Source organism: Elephantulus edwardii, unplaced genomic scaffold (genome assembly GCF_000299155.1).
Source record: "Elephantulus edwardii isolate Elephantulus edwardi_28Jun2011 unplaced genomic scaffold, EleEdw1.0 scaffold00019, whole genome shotgun sequence".
Taxonomy (NCBI): domain Eukaryota; kingdom Metazoa; phylum Chordata; class Mammalia; order Macroscelidea; family Macroscelididae; genus Elephantulus; species Elephantulus edwardii.
In genome coordinates, this window is record NW_006399769.1 from 1,446,995 (window position 1) to 1,465,817 (window position 18,823).

Sequence of the window (18,823 nt, forward strand, 5' to 3'; positions counted from 1 at the left end):
AAAAAAAATTAATTTGCCCATGTTCCCCAAAGTCTTTATGCCATGTTACCAAAACAAAACAACCAGACCCTTTAAGCCAACTTTCACCACAGTGGATCCTCCAAAATATGAAAAATTCAAAGGAAGGTTTTTATCAAGGTACATAAACGCACAGTTTCCTGTATTTTTTTAGCATATATATTTATATCTGGCAAGGATGAGAAACAGTTTGAGAAATGTAGTATTTTGATCCCTGGTAGAAGGTTTTAAATTCAGCTATAGAGTTGGATGATGGTAGGAATAAAGATAATTCTTTATATAATTCAACTGAGATGAGCCCCAATTAACTCACATAAAGTGTGAGAAATAACAAAGTGATATTGCTTTAAATTAGTAGATTTTAGGATGATTTGTTATACAACAAAAGATAACTAAAAACACCCTGCACACACTCCAACTGACCACGGTCAATACTGGGCTCACTCACTGTCCTCCTTCAGTAGATCTCATTCCATCTCTCGATCCATCTTCCTGTATAACACAGCTCAACAGAGCCATTTCTTTCTCATTACTTAATCACTCAAGCCAGAAAACTTGGAATCATCCTTGATTTCACCTCTCCTTCACCCTCTAAACTTAGATCAAACAAAGTACTGACAAAAGGAACTCTGAAAAACTCTCCATAATGCTCTGGCTCCAGACTCTTAAATTCATTCTACAAAACTGGTTTAAATATGATCGTGCCATGCCTCCAAAATAAACTTTACACTCAACGACGTTCTGTGTTCTAGGCCCTACCTTTCTTGTAGAGTCTTCCAAATAGAAATGACTTTAGAAATAATCTGCAAAAATCTACCACCAGCAAAAGGGAAATGGCAAAATAAAGAGAAAAATCTGCCATGTATATGGCAATGGATTAATATGTTAAATATGTAAACAGTCTCATAATCACTAATGAAGATGACAACCCAGTAAGAAAATGGGCAAAGAACATTAAAAAAAAAAATTCACAAGAGAACAGGAAAACACATCTAGCTTCAAACAAGGTACTTCTTTCCTTGAGGTTATTTATATGCATGTCTTTTCATTCCATCATTTTCCATTCAGAATTTATCCTAAAGAAGTAATAGAAGAAATACTCAAAAGTTTTAAGAACACTTATTGCTGCTATTTTATAATAGCTATAATTAAAAATTGTCTATTAATCTATTAATAAGAGACTGGGTAAAGAAAGTATGATATATCTATAAAATGGACTACAACTGCTTTAACACAGAACCTTTAACACACTACTACTCTGCTAAAGGATCAATCCAAATTATAGAGGAAAATGTAAAGTATGTTCTTATTTTTATAAAAATATACTAGTCTGCCTACAACTTAAGGACAAATAATCCAATTTAAAAACCTGAACAGGCATTTCGCCAAAGCAGATATTAAAATGGTCAATAAACACATGAAAAGATGCTGCAAGTCAGTAGCCATCTGTTGCTGTATGTTGTCAGGTTGACTCTGACTCACAGCTGCCCTACATAACAGAGTAGAACTGCTCTGCAGTTTCCTTGGCTGTAATCTTTACAGGAGCTGGTCTTTTTCTTCTATAGTGTCCCTGTTGTTGTTGTTGTGTATCGTCAAGTCAAACTCGATCCATAGTTTTCAGAGACTGTTAATCACATGGGAGGAGACTGTCCACCCTCCCACACAGCAGTTGGTAGATTCGAACCATGTGTCTTTGGGATTGCAGCACAGCTTCTTACCATTAGGTCACCAGAGCTCTGCAGTGTCCCTGGTGGATCTAAATCACCAATCTTTTGGTTATCAACTGAGCACTTAACTGTGGTGCTACCTGGCTCCTACTATTAGCAACTGCTGCAGCTGCTACTGCTAAGTGCCACAAAGTCAGATCTGATCCATATAGTGACTCTCTCCACAGAAAAATGTACAAAATGCTGCCCTGTCTTGTGCCACCCTCATAACCTCATCTCTGTTGTGCTTGAGTCTACTACTGCTACCATTTTGCCAATCTATCTTGTTGAAGATCATCTTCTTTTTTTCACTGATCCTCTATTTAAGCAAGATTTCTTTTCTCGAGGAACTGGTCCTTCCTGCTAACCTGCCCAAAGTGTCGGATACCACCTCTCCCTAGTAGAATGGTAATGATAAAAAATCAAAGGAAAAAACAAGGCATCAGCACAGTTATGGACAAATGGGAACTCACATCATTCTCACATACTGCTGGTGGAAATATAAAATGGTGCAGTCATTTGGAAAATATTAATAATAGCTTGGAAGTTCCTTGAGAAGCTTAAAGAACCATCATATGACCCAATCCTAGGCACAAACCCAGGTGTGAAAGCAGGGATATGAACATAAACTTGTACATCAATGTTCACTGCAGTACATCACACAACCACCAAAAGACAGAAATAACCAGAATGTTCATCAATAGATGAAAGAAAAACAAAATGTGATGATACAGTTGTTTTTGTTGTTAAGTGCTGCTGAGTCAAGCACAACTCATAGTGACCCTATGAACAAAAGATCTGAACCCTTTTCTGTCCTGCACCATTCTCACTTCCTGACAGGAGCCGATTGCAGCAGTCACGGTGTCAATCCACTTAGTTGAGGGTCTTCCTGTCCTTCACTGACCCTCTACCCTTCCCAGCATTATGTCTCTAAGGAATAGCACCTCCTAGCAACATGTTCAAAGTATGTGAGGTAAAGCCTCATCATTCTTGCCTCCAAAGGGCACTTCAACTACACCATCTCCATGACACAGCTGTTCATTCTCTTGGCTGTCCACGGGATGTTCAGTGCTCTTCTCCAACACCACAGCTCAAAGGCCTCAATTCTTTTTGTTTCATCCTTATTCACTGTCCAGGTCTTGATGCATAACTAGTAATCGTAAAGACTATAGCCTGAATCAAACACACCTTAGTCCTCAAACTGACATCACCTCAAAAGTAACTTAGAAAGGTCCCTAACTGCAGATTTTCCCATTGCACTGTGTCTTCTCATTTCCTGACTATTCATATCAAGAGTAGATCCAAGCAAGATGAAACTGATGACAGTTTCAATCTCCTCTCCATCCATCGTAACACTGCCTACTGGTCCAGTGGTTAAGAAATTTGTTTCCTTTATATTGAGACACGATCCATACTGAAGGCTGCATTCCTTGATCTTCTACAACAAGTGCTTCAAGTCCTCACTTTGAGCAAGTAAGGTTATCTGCATAACACAGGTTACTGATGATACAGTACTCAACCATAAAGGAAACTGAAGTGCTAATCCATGCTACAAAACAGATGAACCTTAGAAAAAAAAGCTAAGCAAAGTAAGGAAAAGGACAAATATTCTATGATTTCACTTATGTGAAACAAACAAACCTATAAAAACCAAACACTCTTAGTGATTAGCAAGGGTAGTAGGGAGGAAGAATGGGAAAAGTTTCTGACTGAAAGACAATAAATTTATGTTGATGGTGCTGGAAAGATGTGGAAAAGGACAGTGAGAACAAGTACACAACTTTGAAGAATGTAATCAATGCTACTGAGTTGTAAACGCAGAAACTGTCGACATGCCATGTTTTGTTATGTATTATTTTCACTGCAGTAAAACTTTTAAAATACATATACACATGTCTGAAAGAGTATACACCAAAATGGCCATCTGTAAAGCTGTATTTTCTCTTTTTTTTTTTTTTTTTTTTTGGCGGGGGGGGGGGTATCTCCTAATTGGTACCAGCAAACAGGAGAACAGATATACTGCTTTGGGCAAGTCTGCTGTCAGGGCCCCTTCAAAACAGTGAAGAGCAATAATGTCAGTTTGAAGACAAAGGTGCACCTTATTCAGGCCATGGCATTTTCAATCAATTCCTATGTATCTGAGAGCTGGAAAATGACTAAATATGACAGAAGAAGAGTGGATACCACAGAGCTGTGGTGTTGGAGAAAAGCACTGAACATTCCACGGACTGTCAAAAGAATGAACAGATAAGTCTTGGAAAAAGAGTTGCCAGAGTGCTCCTTGGAGGAAAAGACGGTAAAGATGCATCTTTCATATTTTGGACATGTTGCTAGGTGAGGTGATTCCCTGGCGAGGGACATCATGCTTGGAAAGATGAAGGGTCAGAGAAGGAGAGGAACAACCAGATACACTAACATGATGACTTCAGCAATGGGCTCTAGTGTGTCAGAGACGATGAGGACAGCAAAGGATAGGGCAGGGTTCATGTTGGCTGTCCATCAGGTCACTATGAGTCATAACAACCAAGATTAACTCAAGCCCAAGGAGAAAATGGACCAGCTCACATGGACTCACCCACAGAAGACCTCAACTATAACTCTACGCCTTTACCTGCTCAACATTTTTTTCTATTTCAGCTTGAAAAAGGTGAGTGCCAATGTAGACATTTTACTCATAAGAAAGGTTTCCCTTTTATAGCAACTGTCTATGACTCAACAGTGCTAGGACTGTTTAAGATACAATCAAAACACAGACTAATAATAAAGGTAACACTAATAATAATAAAAATAAAAAATAATAAAAATAATAAAGTCAGCAAAAATACTATAGCCATCATCACTTAATGTTAAAATAATATTCATTATTCATTAATGATTTAAATTCACATAGAATTCAAACACTCGTTTGCTTTCTACATAAAAACACTGAACATTTGATTTATTTATGTAGGAACTTTGTTCCTCGAGAGACCAAATATCCTGCAATACTTACTTCAATTCTGCCAAGAAGTATGTAACATATGCAAATATGCTGAACTAGTCATGTTCTCTAAACACAGTTCCTCAAGAGGGGCACCTGTTAGCACCAGCAGTCAGGAAATCAAGTCGTTTTAGGAAAGTCTGCTGTCAGGGACCTCAGCAGAGGGCAAAAGGGCTACAATATCAGACTAAGGTGCACCTGATCCAGGCCATGGTCTTCTCAATTGCTTGCTATGCATCTGAGAGCTAGACAATGACTAAGGATGATGGGGAAAGAACTGATGCCTTTGAACTGTGGTGCTGGACATGAGTATTGAACATACCATGGACTGCCAAGAGAACAAACAGGTGTATCCTTAAGAGGGTAAAACCAGGCTGAGCCTTGGAGGTAAAGATTTTGAAACTCTGTTTCACATACTTTGGGCATGGTGCCAAGAAGCAACCAGTTCTTGGAGAAGGAATTCATACTTGGATGGGTAAAGGGTCAGTGCAGGAGAGGAAGACCGTGAATGATAAGATTAACACAGTGACTGTGGCAATGGGAGCAGTTGTGTTAGAAACAGTGAGATTGGCTCAGAAAAGAGTTCACGGTTATTCAATAGGGTTGCTATGAGTCATAACTGATGTGATGGCACTTAACAATCACATTAATGAACAGTCAATTTCACAAAATCCCTCTTAATCATCTCAGTCCTCACTGACCTTCTTCCTTCAACCCTTCTATATTTAGTCTATATCACACACACCAACATTTCAATAGTACTGTCCTACGAGGCTGAATTGTTTCTTGTGTGCTAGTCTTATCAACTAGAAAGGCAGAAGGCAAGTCTTCTTCATTATTTCTCTATTCCCACAGCATCTCACAGTATGAGGATCATAAACCCTGCCTACTCTTTCCTGTTGGGTAAGCCATCTTTTATGCCTTACACCTACATCGTCTCATTTCATGACCACAATAAAGAGGTAGGCAGAACAATTAACACTTCAGTGTAAAGACCTGAAAGCAGAAAGCTCCCATTGGTTAAATGTCTCCTCCAAAGCCATACTGTGAGATGATCTTGTTGTTGGGCGCCACAGAGTCTACTACCACTCACAGTGACCCTATTAATAGTTCAGAACCTTACCCTGACCTGCTCCATCCTTATGCTCTGTGACACTCAAGACCACTGTTACTGTCACTTGCAACAAAGAGGAATCTACCTTGTATTCCTCTCTTTCTGATCTTCCACCTTCCCCAGAATGAGCCTTTCCAAAGTGCTAATGATAAATGTCAGTTTAAAGATTAAGGTGCGTGTGATCCAAGCCGTGGTATTTTCAATTGCTTCCTATGCATATTCAAGTTGGACAATGAACAAGAGTGACAGAAAACTCATCAATGCCTTTGAATTTAAGTTGCAGAAGTATACTAGTAGTGAAAAACAAGTACTAGCAATGAAAGAACTTGAGCCCACGATCCCAGGCTAAAAGTTTAGGTGTCTTATTGAAAATTCTTCCTTATACAAAAATTTCAGTTATTTTTTTGCATAACTGACTTCTGCAATCTGTCGATGAGTTCCTCATGTCAGGAAATGCACCCACCAACATCTGGGGGTTGCTGAGATATTATAGGAACATAGGGAGATTTTTTTAAAAGCTCAGAATTCTAACAATTTAAAAATTCATACAATTTCCCTTAGTCAACACCAATGAAGACTTGTCATTCTACATTCTAGGATTTACTGGTTTCTCTCTGGAAGTGTAGAAATGCAGCTATGCAGAAAAAAATAAAATATTTTTACCGTAGTAAGATGAGGTTGTTGGTTCATTCATTCCAAAAATAAGGATTAAAAAAATTAAGTAAATTTTCTAGTCACACTGTAAGTCAGTCCCTCCGAAGCCACTACAAACTACTCTATTTACACACTTCTCAACAAATCGTGCAGGCTCCACCTCTGAAGTATGTCTTAGAGTCATCTCAATGTTTCCAGCCTCCTGTTTTCCAGACTCTCTTGACTACTTCAACTGACTCTTCATTTCCCTGCCACTCGTCTTTCCGGTTTCCAACCTTCATTCCAAATTGCTGCCAGTTATCTTCTCATTCACAAATGACAATTTTATGCCTCTACCTTAAGTCTAATAGCTGCCTAGCCAACAAAATGTATGTCAAACTGTTAAGTCAGGTCAATCATACTCTGGACTCTCCTTGCCAGATCACCATCACCTCTCATCCTTTTCATTAATCCTGTGCTCTATCAGTAATGGTTGCCACTGAGTCAATTCCAACACATATGGTGACTCCATATATGTCAGAGAAAGACTGTGCTCCACAAGATTTTCAATGGATGATATTTTTGGAGACCACCACCAGACGGAAGAAGTTGGGATGGCTCTGAGGTGTTTTCTCAAAGGCACCCGAAGAGATTTGAATCTCTAAATTTTTAGTTAACAGTAAAACACATCTGTCATCTTTTGACCACCATGGAATTCCAATACTGGCCTCTAGACAACAGTTTCTCTCAAAACTCACTGCTGTCAAGTTTAGACTCAAAGTGACTCTCCTTTGGGTTTCTAAGGCTGTAAATCTTAATGGGCTCTCTCTTGGAGCCACTGGTGGACTGAGACTGGCCAAACTGAGGCCACCTTTGGGTTGGCAGAGCTACTCATTGTGGACACCAACAACAGCGTGCCTATAAGATTTCTCTACCTTAGCATTACTGACACACTGAGCTGCATAATTCTTTGTGGTGGAACTCATTCCCACTGTAGGATATTTAGTAGCATCCTTAGTCTTCGACTCACGTCAGGATTACTACCCTCCTCACTTCATCGTGAATTGTGTCAATCAAAAATATCTTCAAACATTGCAAAATGTCCCCTAGATGTAACCGCTCCTGGATGAGAACCACTGCTCTTGACCAGCAGTCTCCAAACAAGTACACAAAACAATCTACTGGAGTTGGGGAGTAGGGGAAACAGTACCTCAGTTTATCTTTATTTTTCGTCTTGAAAATTAACTTTTTTAGGGAGCTCTGGTGACCTAGTGGCAAGAAACTGCACTACAATCCCAGAGGGATGCAGTTCAAATCCACCAGATGCTCTGCTGGAGAAGGAGGGGCAATCTACTCCTGTACCAGTCAGATCCGATCTGACGGTACACACACAAAAGAAATTTTAAAAAATTAAAAATAAAAGAAAATTAGCTTTTTTAGGGAGCTCTGGTGGCCTAGTGGCAAGAAACTGAGCTGCAATCCCAGAGGTACATGGTTTGAATCCACTAGATGATCTGCTAGAGAAGGAGGGGCAATCTCCTCCTGTACCAGTCAGATCTGATTTGATGGTACACACAAAAATAATAAAATTTTAAAAATGTAAAAAAAAAATCAACTTTTTAAATTTTTAAATTGGAGTAAAAGTTTACAGAGGGAATTAATTTTTCATTCAACTATTCATACATATCTTGTTTAACAACATTAATTCAAATATCCACAATTTAGTCACATTTCCCCCCACTTCCTCCTCATAATTCTGGTTTCAATCAATTTATCTGTATCTCTCTATATCTTCCTTTTATTTACTGATACTGTACTGATCATTTTCTTAGTGGATATTACCTTTCCCTTCACTCATCTTAATATATACCTTTTACATATCTACTATTTTTTATTCCGTTCGTCCTTTCTTATCCTTTGTGACCATCCAAGAATGATTCTATAGATGTTTACATCTTTCCTTAGTTGTGATTAACTTATTTTAATAGTATGCTGTCCTCTAAATGAAATGGGAAATATCTGTAAAAATGTATATGTAAAATAATGCATACAAACTTTGAAAGTAAACCAGTACAAAATAAAAATTATTTTTTAAAAAAAATTTTTAAAATCATGGAATACATATGAAAATTAACTTTTATCTTTATAAATATTTACTGAAAGACCTGAAATTATTATTCCACTCAGTCTAGACACTGGTCACATGTCTCACTCAGAAAAATTCCATGGAATCCTGAGGAACATTAGGAACAAGAGAAGGTTGTTCAGTGTTCAAACACAGAGAGTTGATAGATGATGTCTATATGGAGATGGACATACGCATGGTTAATTGAAAGTATGGATTACAATGTTATAAATGAGCTCTCATAAAACAAAGAAACCATGGACTGGAGACAATATAAACACCAATGAGTAACAAAAGAAAGGCAGACCTATTATTTCCTTTCATCAGTCATTTCACATAGGAGAATCAATCATAACTTACTAAGATTTGACAAGTTCACCAACACTTTATACCATTGATGGTCTAGTGCTAAGGAGTTGTGCTAACACCCCAAAGTCACGGTTCCAATCCACCAGTAGAAAAATGGGTTATCTCTGCCTATGTGATTTACAGCCTCCGAAAAGCCACTGGAGGGTCATCTATGAGTCAGATTTGACGTGATGGCACAAAGCAATAATTATTAACAATAAACTTCACCCCAAGTATACAAGACATACTCTGATACTAACAAATAAATAGCAGCCCATAAACATACTTACAAGTGGGTGCAGATAAATAAAAATATGTAAATGGCTATGCTGTTACGGGCTGTCACTCACAGTGACACTATGACTCACAGTGACCCTATGCATAACAGCCCTGAACCCTGCTCTATTTCGATCCAACCTTATTGTCTCTGACACAACCAGCTCCATTATCCCAGTCACTCAGTCAATCCATCTCATTGAGGGTCTTCCTCTATTGTGCTGTCCCTCCACCCTCCCAAGCATAATGTTCCTCTCCAAGGACTGGTTCCTCCTTGCAACATGTCCAAAGTATGTCTGACAGAGCTTCAGAATCCTTGTCTCCAAGGAACAGCCTGTTTTCACCCACTCTACGATAAATCTGTTCTCTTAGCAGTTTATGGAATATTCAATCTTGTTCTCCAGCACCACAGCTCAAAGGCATCAATTCTCCTTCTATCATCCTAGTCACATTGCACATAACAGCAAAGACCACGGCCTGGATCAGGCACATCTTAGTCTCAAGAATGATGGTGTTGCTCTTCAATACTCTGGAGAGGTCCCTGACAACAGACTTTTCCAAAGCAAAACAAAACAAAAACCTGATAGTGCTAGTCTACCAAAAAGGGAGCACTCATAGCTTAGTGGTAAAGAGATGCTCTGCCAACCCAAACGCAGTTAGTTTGAATATATCAGCCTTTCCGCAAGAGAAAGGCAGGCAGTCTCCTCCAGTGTAATGTACAGCCTGTAGAGGCAATTATGAGTCCGTCCCGACAACAGTTCACTAAGAAATTTTAGAAATGATAGCTCTAAAGAAACATTTAAGATCTTTCTGTGATAAAATATTTTCTATCTACACTGTCCAAAATAACTTGCACAACTGAGAAAATGAATTTCTGTCCAGTTTTAGTGCATCTGAGTCGCTGAAAGCTAAAAGTCTGGAGGTTTGAGTTCACCAGAGAAGTACTTCAGAAGAAAGAACTAGTGATCTATTTTGGAAAAGTCATCCACTAAAAATTCTGTGGAGCAAATTTCTATATGGACACACATCATGACTCAGAATTGAGTCAATAACAATTGGTTTTTTGGTTACATATGGCTATTGAGTCTTAAAATTAGACTAGTACAGCTCAGAAAATTCATTTTTCTTTCATTTTAATGAATTTAACTAGCCAAGGGTGGCTGTAAGCTACAGTACTGGACAGAACAGCCTTGGGGCACTAACAGATCTCTACTCCCTTATGTCCCCAGCAATGTCTTTTCCTTCTTTTGTCTTTAGCACGAGTTTCTATGCCTAGAATGTTCTCCCCTATCTTGTCCATCTGGCAGCACTTTCTTATTTTTCAAGATAAATCTTAAATGTAATTTTTCTTTCTCTTTTCCTGACTACTATAACCACTAAGGCAGTTGTTCTTCCTTTTTCCCTTTAAAAAAAATCCCTTCATTACTATGCATCACCCACTCTGAATCCATCAACCTTTCCAACATCCCTGTGAAAAAATATGGGCAGTCTCCTCTCATTAAAGTTTACAGCCTTAGAAACCCAATGGAGAGATACCTTGAGTCAGAAATGACAACAGTGGGTTTCGTCCAGTCTATTATTACAACACCTAAAGCTATTTATTTAGGTGTCTGAAGTCCTATGACTCTGAATTACTGAAGACAGAGCCCTATTTTTTTTCAACTCTGCACACACCCAGCACATAATGAGTAATTAATAACACTAGTGAATAAAGCAATAAATGAACCAACAGGCCTTAATCTTCCAATTCATACAGCAGCACTCTTTCTACTATACCAAAGTATGGCTCTGGAAAAGTAAATGGGATGTTTTTCTTTGCTACGTCATAATGGTAGATGCAATTTCAATAGACAAGAGCATTTCTATTATTATAATTTTGGGCTCTTTCAGATGCAAGTATCCATTATCTCACAAGAGGCTTAGAAACATTCATCCCTCTAAGAGTGTTAAGATAAGTGTAAATGATGGCACTAGTGACCTTTTCTGCATCAACTATCAATGACTGAAAGTTAAAATGACTCTTCCTGTGCAGTAATATGTGTTTTATTAATATTTATCAAGTCTTTCCTGTATATGTTATAAGTTTAGCTACCATGATGCGATTGCATGCCTTGCTCTCCTCCATCCCATCTTCTTACACTAGAAACCCACGTTCAACATCTCATCAAATGTATTTGCTTTTTAAACAGATAAAAGAAAAGCCTTTGATCATGGCAATTATTTATTCTGGATGATATCTCTCAATATAGATATGGCTATATTTAGGAAAGCTATAACCATAATGATGCCTGAAGCCAGGACAACATTCACAAACCGAAAATTTGCAGCAACCTCTAAAAACCAAATTTCTCACTAGGCAAAGAAATTCAAAGTAGGATGGAAGAAATGGCTATTTTGTCAAAAATGGTCGCCAGGACTTATATTTAAAATCCTGCAAAACCTTATTCCCTCATTTTCCAATGTTCCAACTGCTCTAGCCAAATGTCCCCATTATCTACCCTCTTTACTCCTTTCATTTCATAATCCTCCTGGCCTCTTAACATCTGCTTCAGTCCAAACTCTTTAAGATTCTTGCCTCTCAGTCTCCTCTAGGAATCTTCCCTGTCAACTCTTTCTCCAGGCACTTGAAGCTCCACAAGTAGCACATGACTGAAGCTCAGCAGAAGATTCACACATACTTGAGTCAGCAGTAAGCTATTCAAAAGGCCCTGGGTCACTGAAGAAAACGAGTAACTGTAAAATTATTTTACTCTACCACTCCAGGTTCTTCTTTCCTTAATTCTGGAGAGGAAAGCATATCAGTTAGTCATTGCCATGGAGTCGGATAGGATTTTTAGCTGACTCTCCAAAAGGTTTTCAGAGGCTGTCCTCACCACTGTGCCAATAGGCAGCAAAATATGACAAATGGGAGCTGTGACTGAAACTGTCAATGATCTCATCTTACTTGCATCCACAATCAATACCCTTGCTACCAGCACTCTGGAGAGGTAAAGTCTGTTCTCAGGGACCTCACTAAAGTCCTGAAGATCCATGTCAACTTAAAGACTAAGGTGCACTTGATTCAATTTAAGTCTTTCCAATCACCTGCTATGTATCCAAGAGCCAGACCATGAATAAGGATGACAGACGACTCAGAGAAGAGTACTGAATATCCCATGGACTGCTAAAAGAAAAAAATAGGTAAGTCTTGGAGAAAGTGCAGCCAGAATGCTTCTTATAGGCAAGAATGGTGAAGCCTCCAATCTCACATATGTTGAGTAGGTTGTTAGAAGGCATGTTGCTATTCCTTGGAGGGGACATCATGCTTGCAAAAATGGAGAGTGGGAAAAGAAGAGGAAACCTCCCAAGGTGGGCTGACACAGTGACTGCAGCAACGGGTTCAAGTTGTAAGGATGGTACAAGAGTTCAGACCCATTGTTCATATGGTTGTTATAAGCCATACTTGGCTTGCCAGCACATAACAACAAATCACACAGGAGGAGACTGTCTCTCTTCTCCCTAACAGTGGCTGGTAGATTCAAGCGAAATGCCTTTGGGCTGGTAGTGTAACTCCTTACACACCAGAGCTCCCTAGTCAGCAGTACTGCACTAGTCAGTATTCTCAGAATCCTCCCCACCTTTGTCTGTGCTATTCTCTTGACCCAGAAGTTCTTGGATAACCTGGAACATCTGCTGGGCAGTTTTGATCCCTAATCAAATTGCACTTTATCAATAAACCCCTCAGGCCTTTTCTCTATATCTTCTCTTTAACATTTTTTTAAAGGAGGCCTACTGGTGGAGTGTATTATGTGTTGAACTGCAATTAAGGTAGAAGTTCAGATTCACCAGCTGTTCAGTGGTAAAATGATGGGCAGTTTCCTCCTGTAAAGATTTACAGCTTCAGAAACCCTGTGCAGAGTTATCATGGTCAGGCTTGATTCTATGGAAGTGGGCTTTTGTGTTCTATACCAAAGGCCACATGAAGTGCTAGATATTTATTCTTTGTCTATGTGCTCTATAGCTTGCTAGATGATGCAAACATTTAAGCACCCAACTATATGCTGGAAGGACGGTAGTTAGGACACACCAGGAGGTGCCTCAGAAGACAGGCCTGGTGATCTGCTTTCAATGCAACAGCAGCTAACAACATCATGAGCTTGCTGGAGACAGCAGGAGCTCAGTGTAGTAGAACATCTCATCGCCCATCCTGGACATCCAGATTTGATTCCTAGGCAATGAACCCCAAGCACAAGTACCACTTATGTATCAATGGAGGCTCGCCATATAACTATGAAACTGAATGATTTCAGCAAAGCTTCCAGACAAGACAGTTCAGAGAGAAAAGCCTGATCTACTTCCAAAAACCAAACAATTTTCATTCTACAGATCACAAAGGTACAATCTCATTGTGCATGGGGCTGGCACAAGTAGAGACTCGTTGTTTCTCAGGAACCTGATATAGTATGTATCATGAAGAAGGAACCAAAAGTCACTAAATTGAATACATGAATCATATTTATATCCCCAAAACCTTGTAATTATACATCAATATACATCCATGAACACTGATATTAAGTGCCGTCAAGGTGGCACAAACTCATAGCGACCCGATGTAAAACAATATGAATTCTTGCTCAATCATGTACCATGATTTTTAAGTCTACCAACTTTGAGCAACTGTATGTTAAGAGAAATAAATGTTTACTGATATAGATCTCTATTTAGCAGCTCTCACTACCCCTAGGTCTGAATTTAGTATAGGATAGAAAACTTCTCAAAGACCATCTCTTTCACCTTCTATAGAATTGATATGGTTCTGGAATGCTGTACTTTCATTTTTACTACTTACTGGTTACAGTGTAGATGAAAGGCCTCATTTAGCTAAGCTCGGATAAAACACAATTTCTCAGTCCTTCTTGGAGCATTCCTCTGTAGTTCCCATTGAACTCATTTTAGAAACTCAAACCAACTTTTCCTAACATATCACATGCTCAGTAACATAGACACGATGTTGCATCTCATCTTTTCTTCTCTGAAAAAGATACAGAGAAAATAACCTCTCCACACAGCGCAGAGATAATCATATCCCTCTAAACTCCTGATGTAGAGACTCTATTCTCTTTGGGCCAAAAAGCTCCTGCTGCAATGAAGCTGCCGCTAAAGGATAGTTACCACTCATCTCCTGACTGCCCCAGCACCTGCTCCTAAGGAGCCATATGAGTCCTCACTATAAAGCAAGGACTGATACGCACATTAGGAAAAAGGAGAACATCAGTGGGATATGTCTTAAGTACCACTCTACACCCCTGCCTGCATTGTCTGGTCATTTGCAGCATAACTTTCATTGTCTTAAGACAACTGTTCACTGGTGAAAAGCTGTACCTAGAAATCATAGAAAAGCGGGTCCAGAGAAAAATCATCGCTGCCAAAGTATCGGTTGGTTCTTTAAGGAGGTAGTAAGGCCTTTACAAAGAACATCTGGTACTACCAATCCACCATAAGGAATAGGGATTACTGACAAACTGGCCTTCATATGATTCCCTCTCTTGCCCTGAACTCTCATGAAGTAATTGAAATGGCTAATAACAGCTACTATTTACTAAATACCTGAGAAATGTTTCATTTTAAATACAGCATCTCATTTAATCTTCAAGATCAATCCACAAAACAAGTTCTCAAACCTCAACTTGGTTTGCACCAGAATCTCTCCTGAACCCTGGAAAAGTCCCACACTTAAGTATCTGGGGTGAGGACCAAAACTTTTCATTTCTAATAAGCACTCATGTCATGCTGATTCTTCTGGTCCACATTTCACTCTCTGTACGCCACAGCTATTTGAATATAAATATTCAAGTTAAGTCTGAAGATTAAGTCCATGGTTCCACAGGTGGTCAAGGAAAAAAGAGTGTTATTTACGAGCTATGCCTGATTCTGTAGGCAATGCTCATAACCATGCTATGTGCAAGTGTGATTATATATCTGGTCTTGCCATATTCTCTATTAACTACTTAAAGCAGTCATCACATGCTAAATCTTCCTGTATCTCTCAGAGACTGGTCCTGCCTGTTAAGCTGTAGTAATGTTGACAGTTACCACATATGTTTTATACTGGTTCCTACATCTTTATATACTTCTAAGAGTCATAAATTCAAACTCAGTTTTAACCAAAGAAGGCTGACAAATCCAGTTTCTATACCTAGTTGGAAAAAGTTCAAGGCAAGTTAAGTTACTCTCTTTTTTCCATTTCTACAAACTAGGGTTAACATCCTAAACTCATCTCCATGGAATTCAAGGCAAGTTAAGTTACTCTCTTTTTTCCACTTCTACAAACTAGGGTTAACATCATTAACTCATCTCCATGGAATTGAAACAATTTAAAAAACTGTACATCTCTCAATTACTTCACACTCTCTCAGTGTCTTGTGTGTTATGCCCATGCTGTAATCAGACCTAGTTAACTCCTATTCATTCTTCAGAATTCTATTAAGAAGTCTTTCTCCAGAAAGTACTGACTCTCTAAAACAGAGGGGTACTATAGCCTTTGCTATCTCTAGGAACTCCCATCGCTCTATCATAAATGGCTGTTTTCCACCTGCCAATGGAGTTTATACTCTTCAGCAACTAGTTTAAGAATCTATCTTAAGATATCTTTAAAAATCTAATGAGGATTGCCTAGTACAGTATCTGGTACATGGCAGGCACTCCAAATCCGTTTGCTGAATGAATGAAAGCATAAATGAATGAATGCAAAGCTGAAAGTACGAATTTCCACACAAAAATATCATTATGTCTGATGCAGTAGTTCTCGGAGATGAATCCTGGGGAAGAGGAGGGTAGCTCAGGTAACAAATAACAATTTTGTCTTTTCTTTGCCCCATCATTGAAGACAGGTGCTGCTTAGGACATCTTCATCTATGAGACATTATAGTTGGACAAAATGCTCCTGGGTCGTAGTATCAGGAGACACCACTCATTCATTAAGAAGTAAATATCACTGCATTCCCTTACTCTTCCCAATTTCTCCACCCCACTGCAGTCAAGGGCTTTGGCACAAGGATAAAAGAGTCAGATCAGACACAAGGGTGCGGACCTGGCAACAAGCACAGAAGCATCTCCCATCCTGCACCAAAGCCTGCAGGAAAGCTCTAAAAAGACAGTGACTAAGGCCCCAGATCAAGTCCAGCTTGTGTAGTACCGAAAATGGCAAAAAACTGACAATTTTACAAAGGCTTGATTGTCAGGTATTTTTTTAGGAAAAAAAAAGTTTCAAAATAGAGGTTTCAGCCCTATCTCCAGAAAACTTGTCCTGATGTATCCATGGCATATAAAGCTAATAGCCAACCACAGCACCTTCCTCCTCACAGGCAACCTAACTGCAACACGCACCATGACAGGCACTTCCCAGCCCAGGTCTGTGACTCTGGCTTGCGCCTTACCTTGTAACACTCCTCTTTAGAGAGCCTCTAAGCTTTGTCTCCTCCTCCCTGGATAATCAACTGATTCTCCTCTATATACAGTAACAGAGGCCACCTCACCCTCCATCTTTTTTCAGTCTAAACCAACCTACAGCAGATTGGCCCCACCAAATTACTTTAAATAGCTTCATGCCAAGGAAATGGCAGCTTTTATTAAAATAAAAGCCCACTAAGCAAGCAATGGCCTGTGAAAAGCATGAGTCTGGCATAATTATGAAGGCCGAGGTTAAGGTTATCAAAAGAGGCATATAATGAATGATTTCCCTTAAGCCCAAGGGAGAAGCATATCTACATATCCTTAGCTATACAGAAGCAAATAGAGACTTTACACTGCAGGTCTAAATAACATCTCCCCAGTGGAGGAAAACAAATTCAGAGTTACCCAGTTTTAACTTTAAAGTCATTCCTCTTTTGAATAAAAAATAAACAAGAAGAAAGGCCTACTAGACAGAATTCATATTAACTTCATCCATATATTATTTTTGTAATGTTAGCTTTCTTCTGGGGACCTAATTACAATTGAGTTAGAAAACAAACCTATTCAAACACACCAAGGGTCTGAGCTTTTGGAAAGCCACATTTCCATTTTCTGAAAATCTTTTCTTTCAATGCCTGCTCATTGAAGTGGGAAGTGTAAGAAGGAAAACAAACCCCCTCTCTTCTTAAAGGTCTCCCATCTCCACTTTTCAGGTTTTCCATCAATATTTCAAGTTTTAGGAGAACAGTAAGTCTACTATTTTGTATCTAATGTAAATTTAATATTTCTCTAATTTCATTACTCAGTGGTTTGGGATGGTTTGTTGTGTGGGTTTTGTTTTTTTTTTTTTTCCTTAAATAAAAAAGGTCACCTAACTAAATCATTTCCGGCAACCTGCCCTCATCTCCAATAAGCCTTGTCACTTTTAATTCTCTCAAGGACAATGAATTATAGAGTGGGGAACAGGGTAAGGGAGGGTCAACTGGTCAAAATTTATTCATACAATCAACATACACAACCAGAGAGTTCAGTTGCATCAACACACGATTTTAATTCACTGAGCACTTCAGAGCCGCCACCCTTGTCCCGTACCTTCCGCCAACACCTCGTCCACAGTGACCTGCTGTCGCCCGATGCCAAAGACTCTTCCGATGTAGCCACTGCCCAGGCCCGAAGTGCTGCCCGCTCCTCCGCTGGATCCAGAGCCCAGGCCAGAGCAGCCCTGCTCACGTCGGGAATCGAAAAACTTCTTCATCTTGCAAAAAGGAACAAGCAAAGCAAAATACCGATGGTTTCAAGATTGGGGCGGAGGAGGGTGGTGAAGATCCAAGGATTTCTTCTCAAAGGGGAGCCACCCGAATCCGGCCTTGGGGGTGGGGGCTAAGGAAGGATGGCTACAGGAATATGCGTGTCAATCGCGCAGCAGGTCCCCTCCTCCTCAGGAAACCGATTTGTGTTAAGTTTAAACCTATGATGACAGAGAAAGAAAAAGGATGAATCAGTAATATACTTAAAAATTCAGCTGTTCGGTCCTAGGAGGGGCAAAAACCATCATCCCAGGGAAACGTTCCATCCATTTTTTTTTCTCCCCCGAGAAAAAGCTCTAGGGTTGGAAATGCGTAGCTAGGGCTCAAGAAAGGAGGAGTTCGAGCCGCCTTGGGCAGCACCAACCCAGCTGAGCGCTGCCTCCCCCTTCCTCCCTGTCCTCCCCCTGCCTCCCGCAGCATGCACACAGAACGCACTTGAGACGGCTCGGCGGCTGGTGCCCGGCTACCAGCGCCGCAACATTGTCACGGCCGGCCTGCGACGCGGAGAAGCGGCGGCGCCGAGCTGGAGCCAGAGCGGGAGCTGGAGCAGCGTCCGGCGTCCGCCCGCCGCCAGCTGATCCCGGGAGCGCCCTCAGGAGACCGACCTGCACCCCTCCCCCGCGCGCTCCCGCCCGACCCCCACCGCCCCGGAAGTGAACCGTCCCGGAAGTGCCTCAGGGAGGCGCTGCGAGGGTCGGAGCTCTCACGCCGATAGCCGCTCAGTGGAGACAAGAGAAGAAGCAGTGGACCGACAGAGAAAGGAATGAGGAGACATGGTCTTTCTGAGAACAGAGTTTTGAAAAACAACGTATCTGTCTCCCGACTTGCAGGGCACCCTGGGAAAGGTAGTTCGGCGCAGTCCTGAGACTGGACTACAACTCCCAA

The 18,823-nt window shown here is 40.1% G+C and overlaps 1 protein-coding gene across 1 annotated transcript in view; it reads right to left on the reverse strand.

Annotated features, from left to right (window-relative positions):
* AAK1 (AP2 associated kinase 1) overlaps positions 1–17,886 on the reverse strand; it is a 274,011-nt gene extending 256,125 nt beyond the window's left edge. Inside the window, exon 1 of the mRNA XM_006882293.1 lies at positions 17,724–17,886. Within this exon, the coding sequence (XP_006882355.1) occupies positions 17,724–17,886 (163 nt within the window). The remainder of the gene's footprint in view (positions 1–17,723) is intronic.
* Between the last annotated feature and the right edge of the window lie 937 nt (positions 17,887–18,823).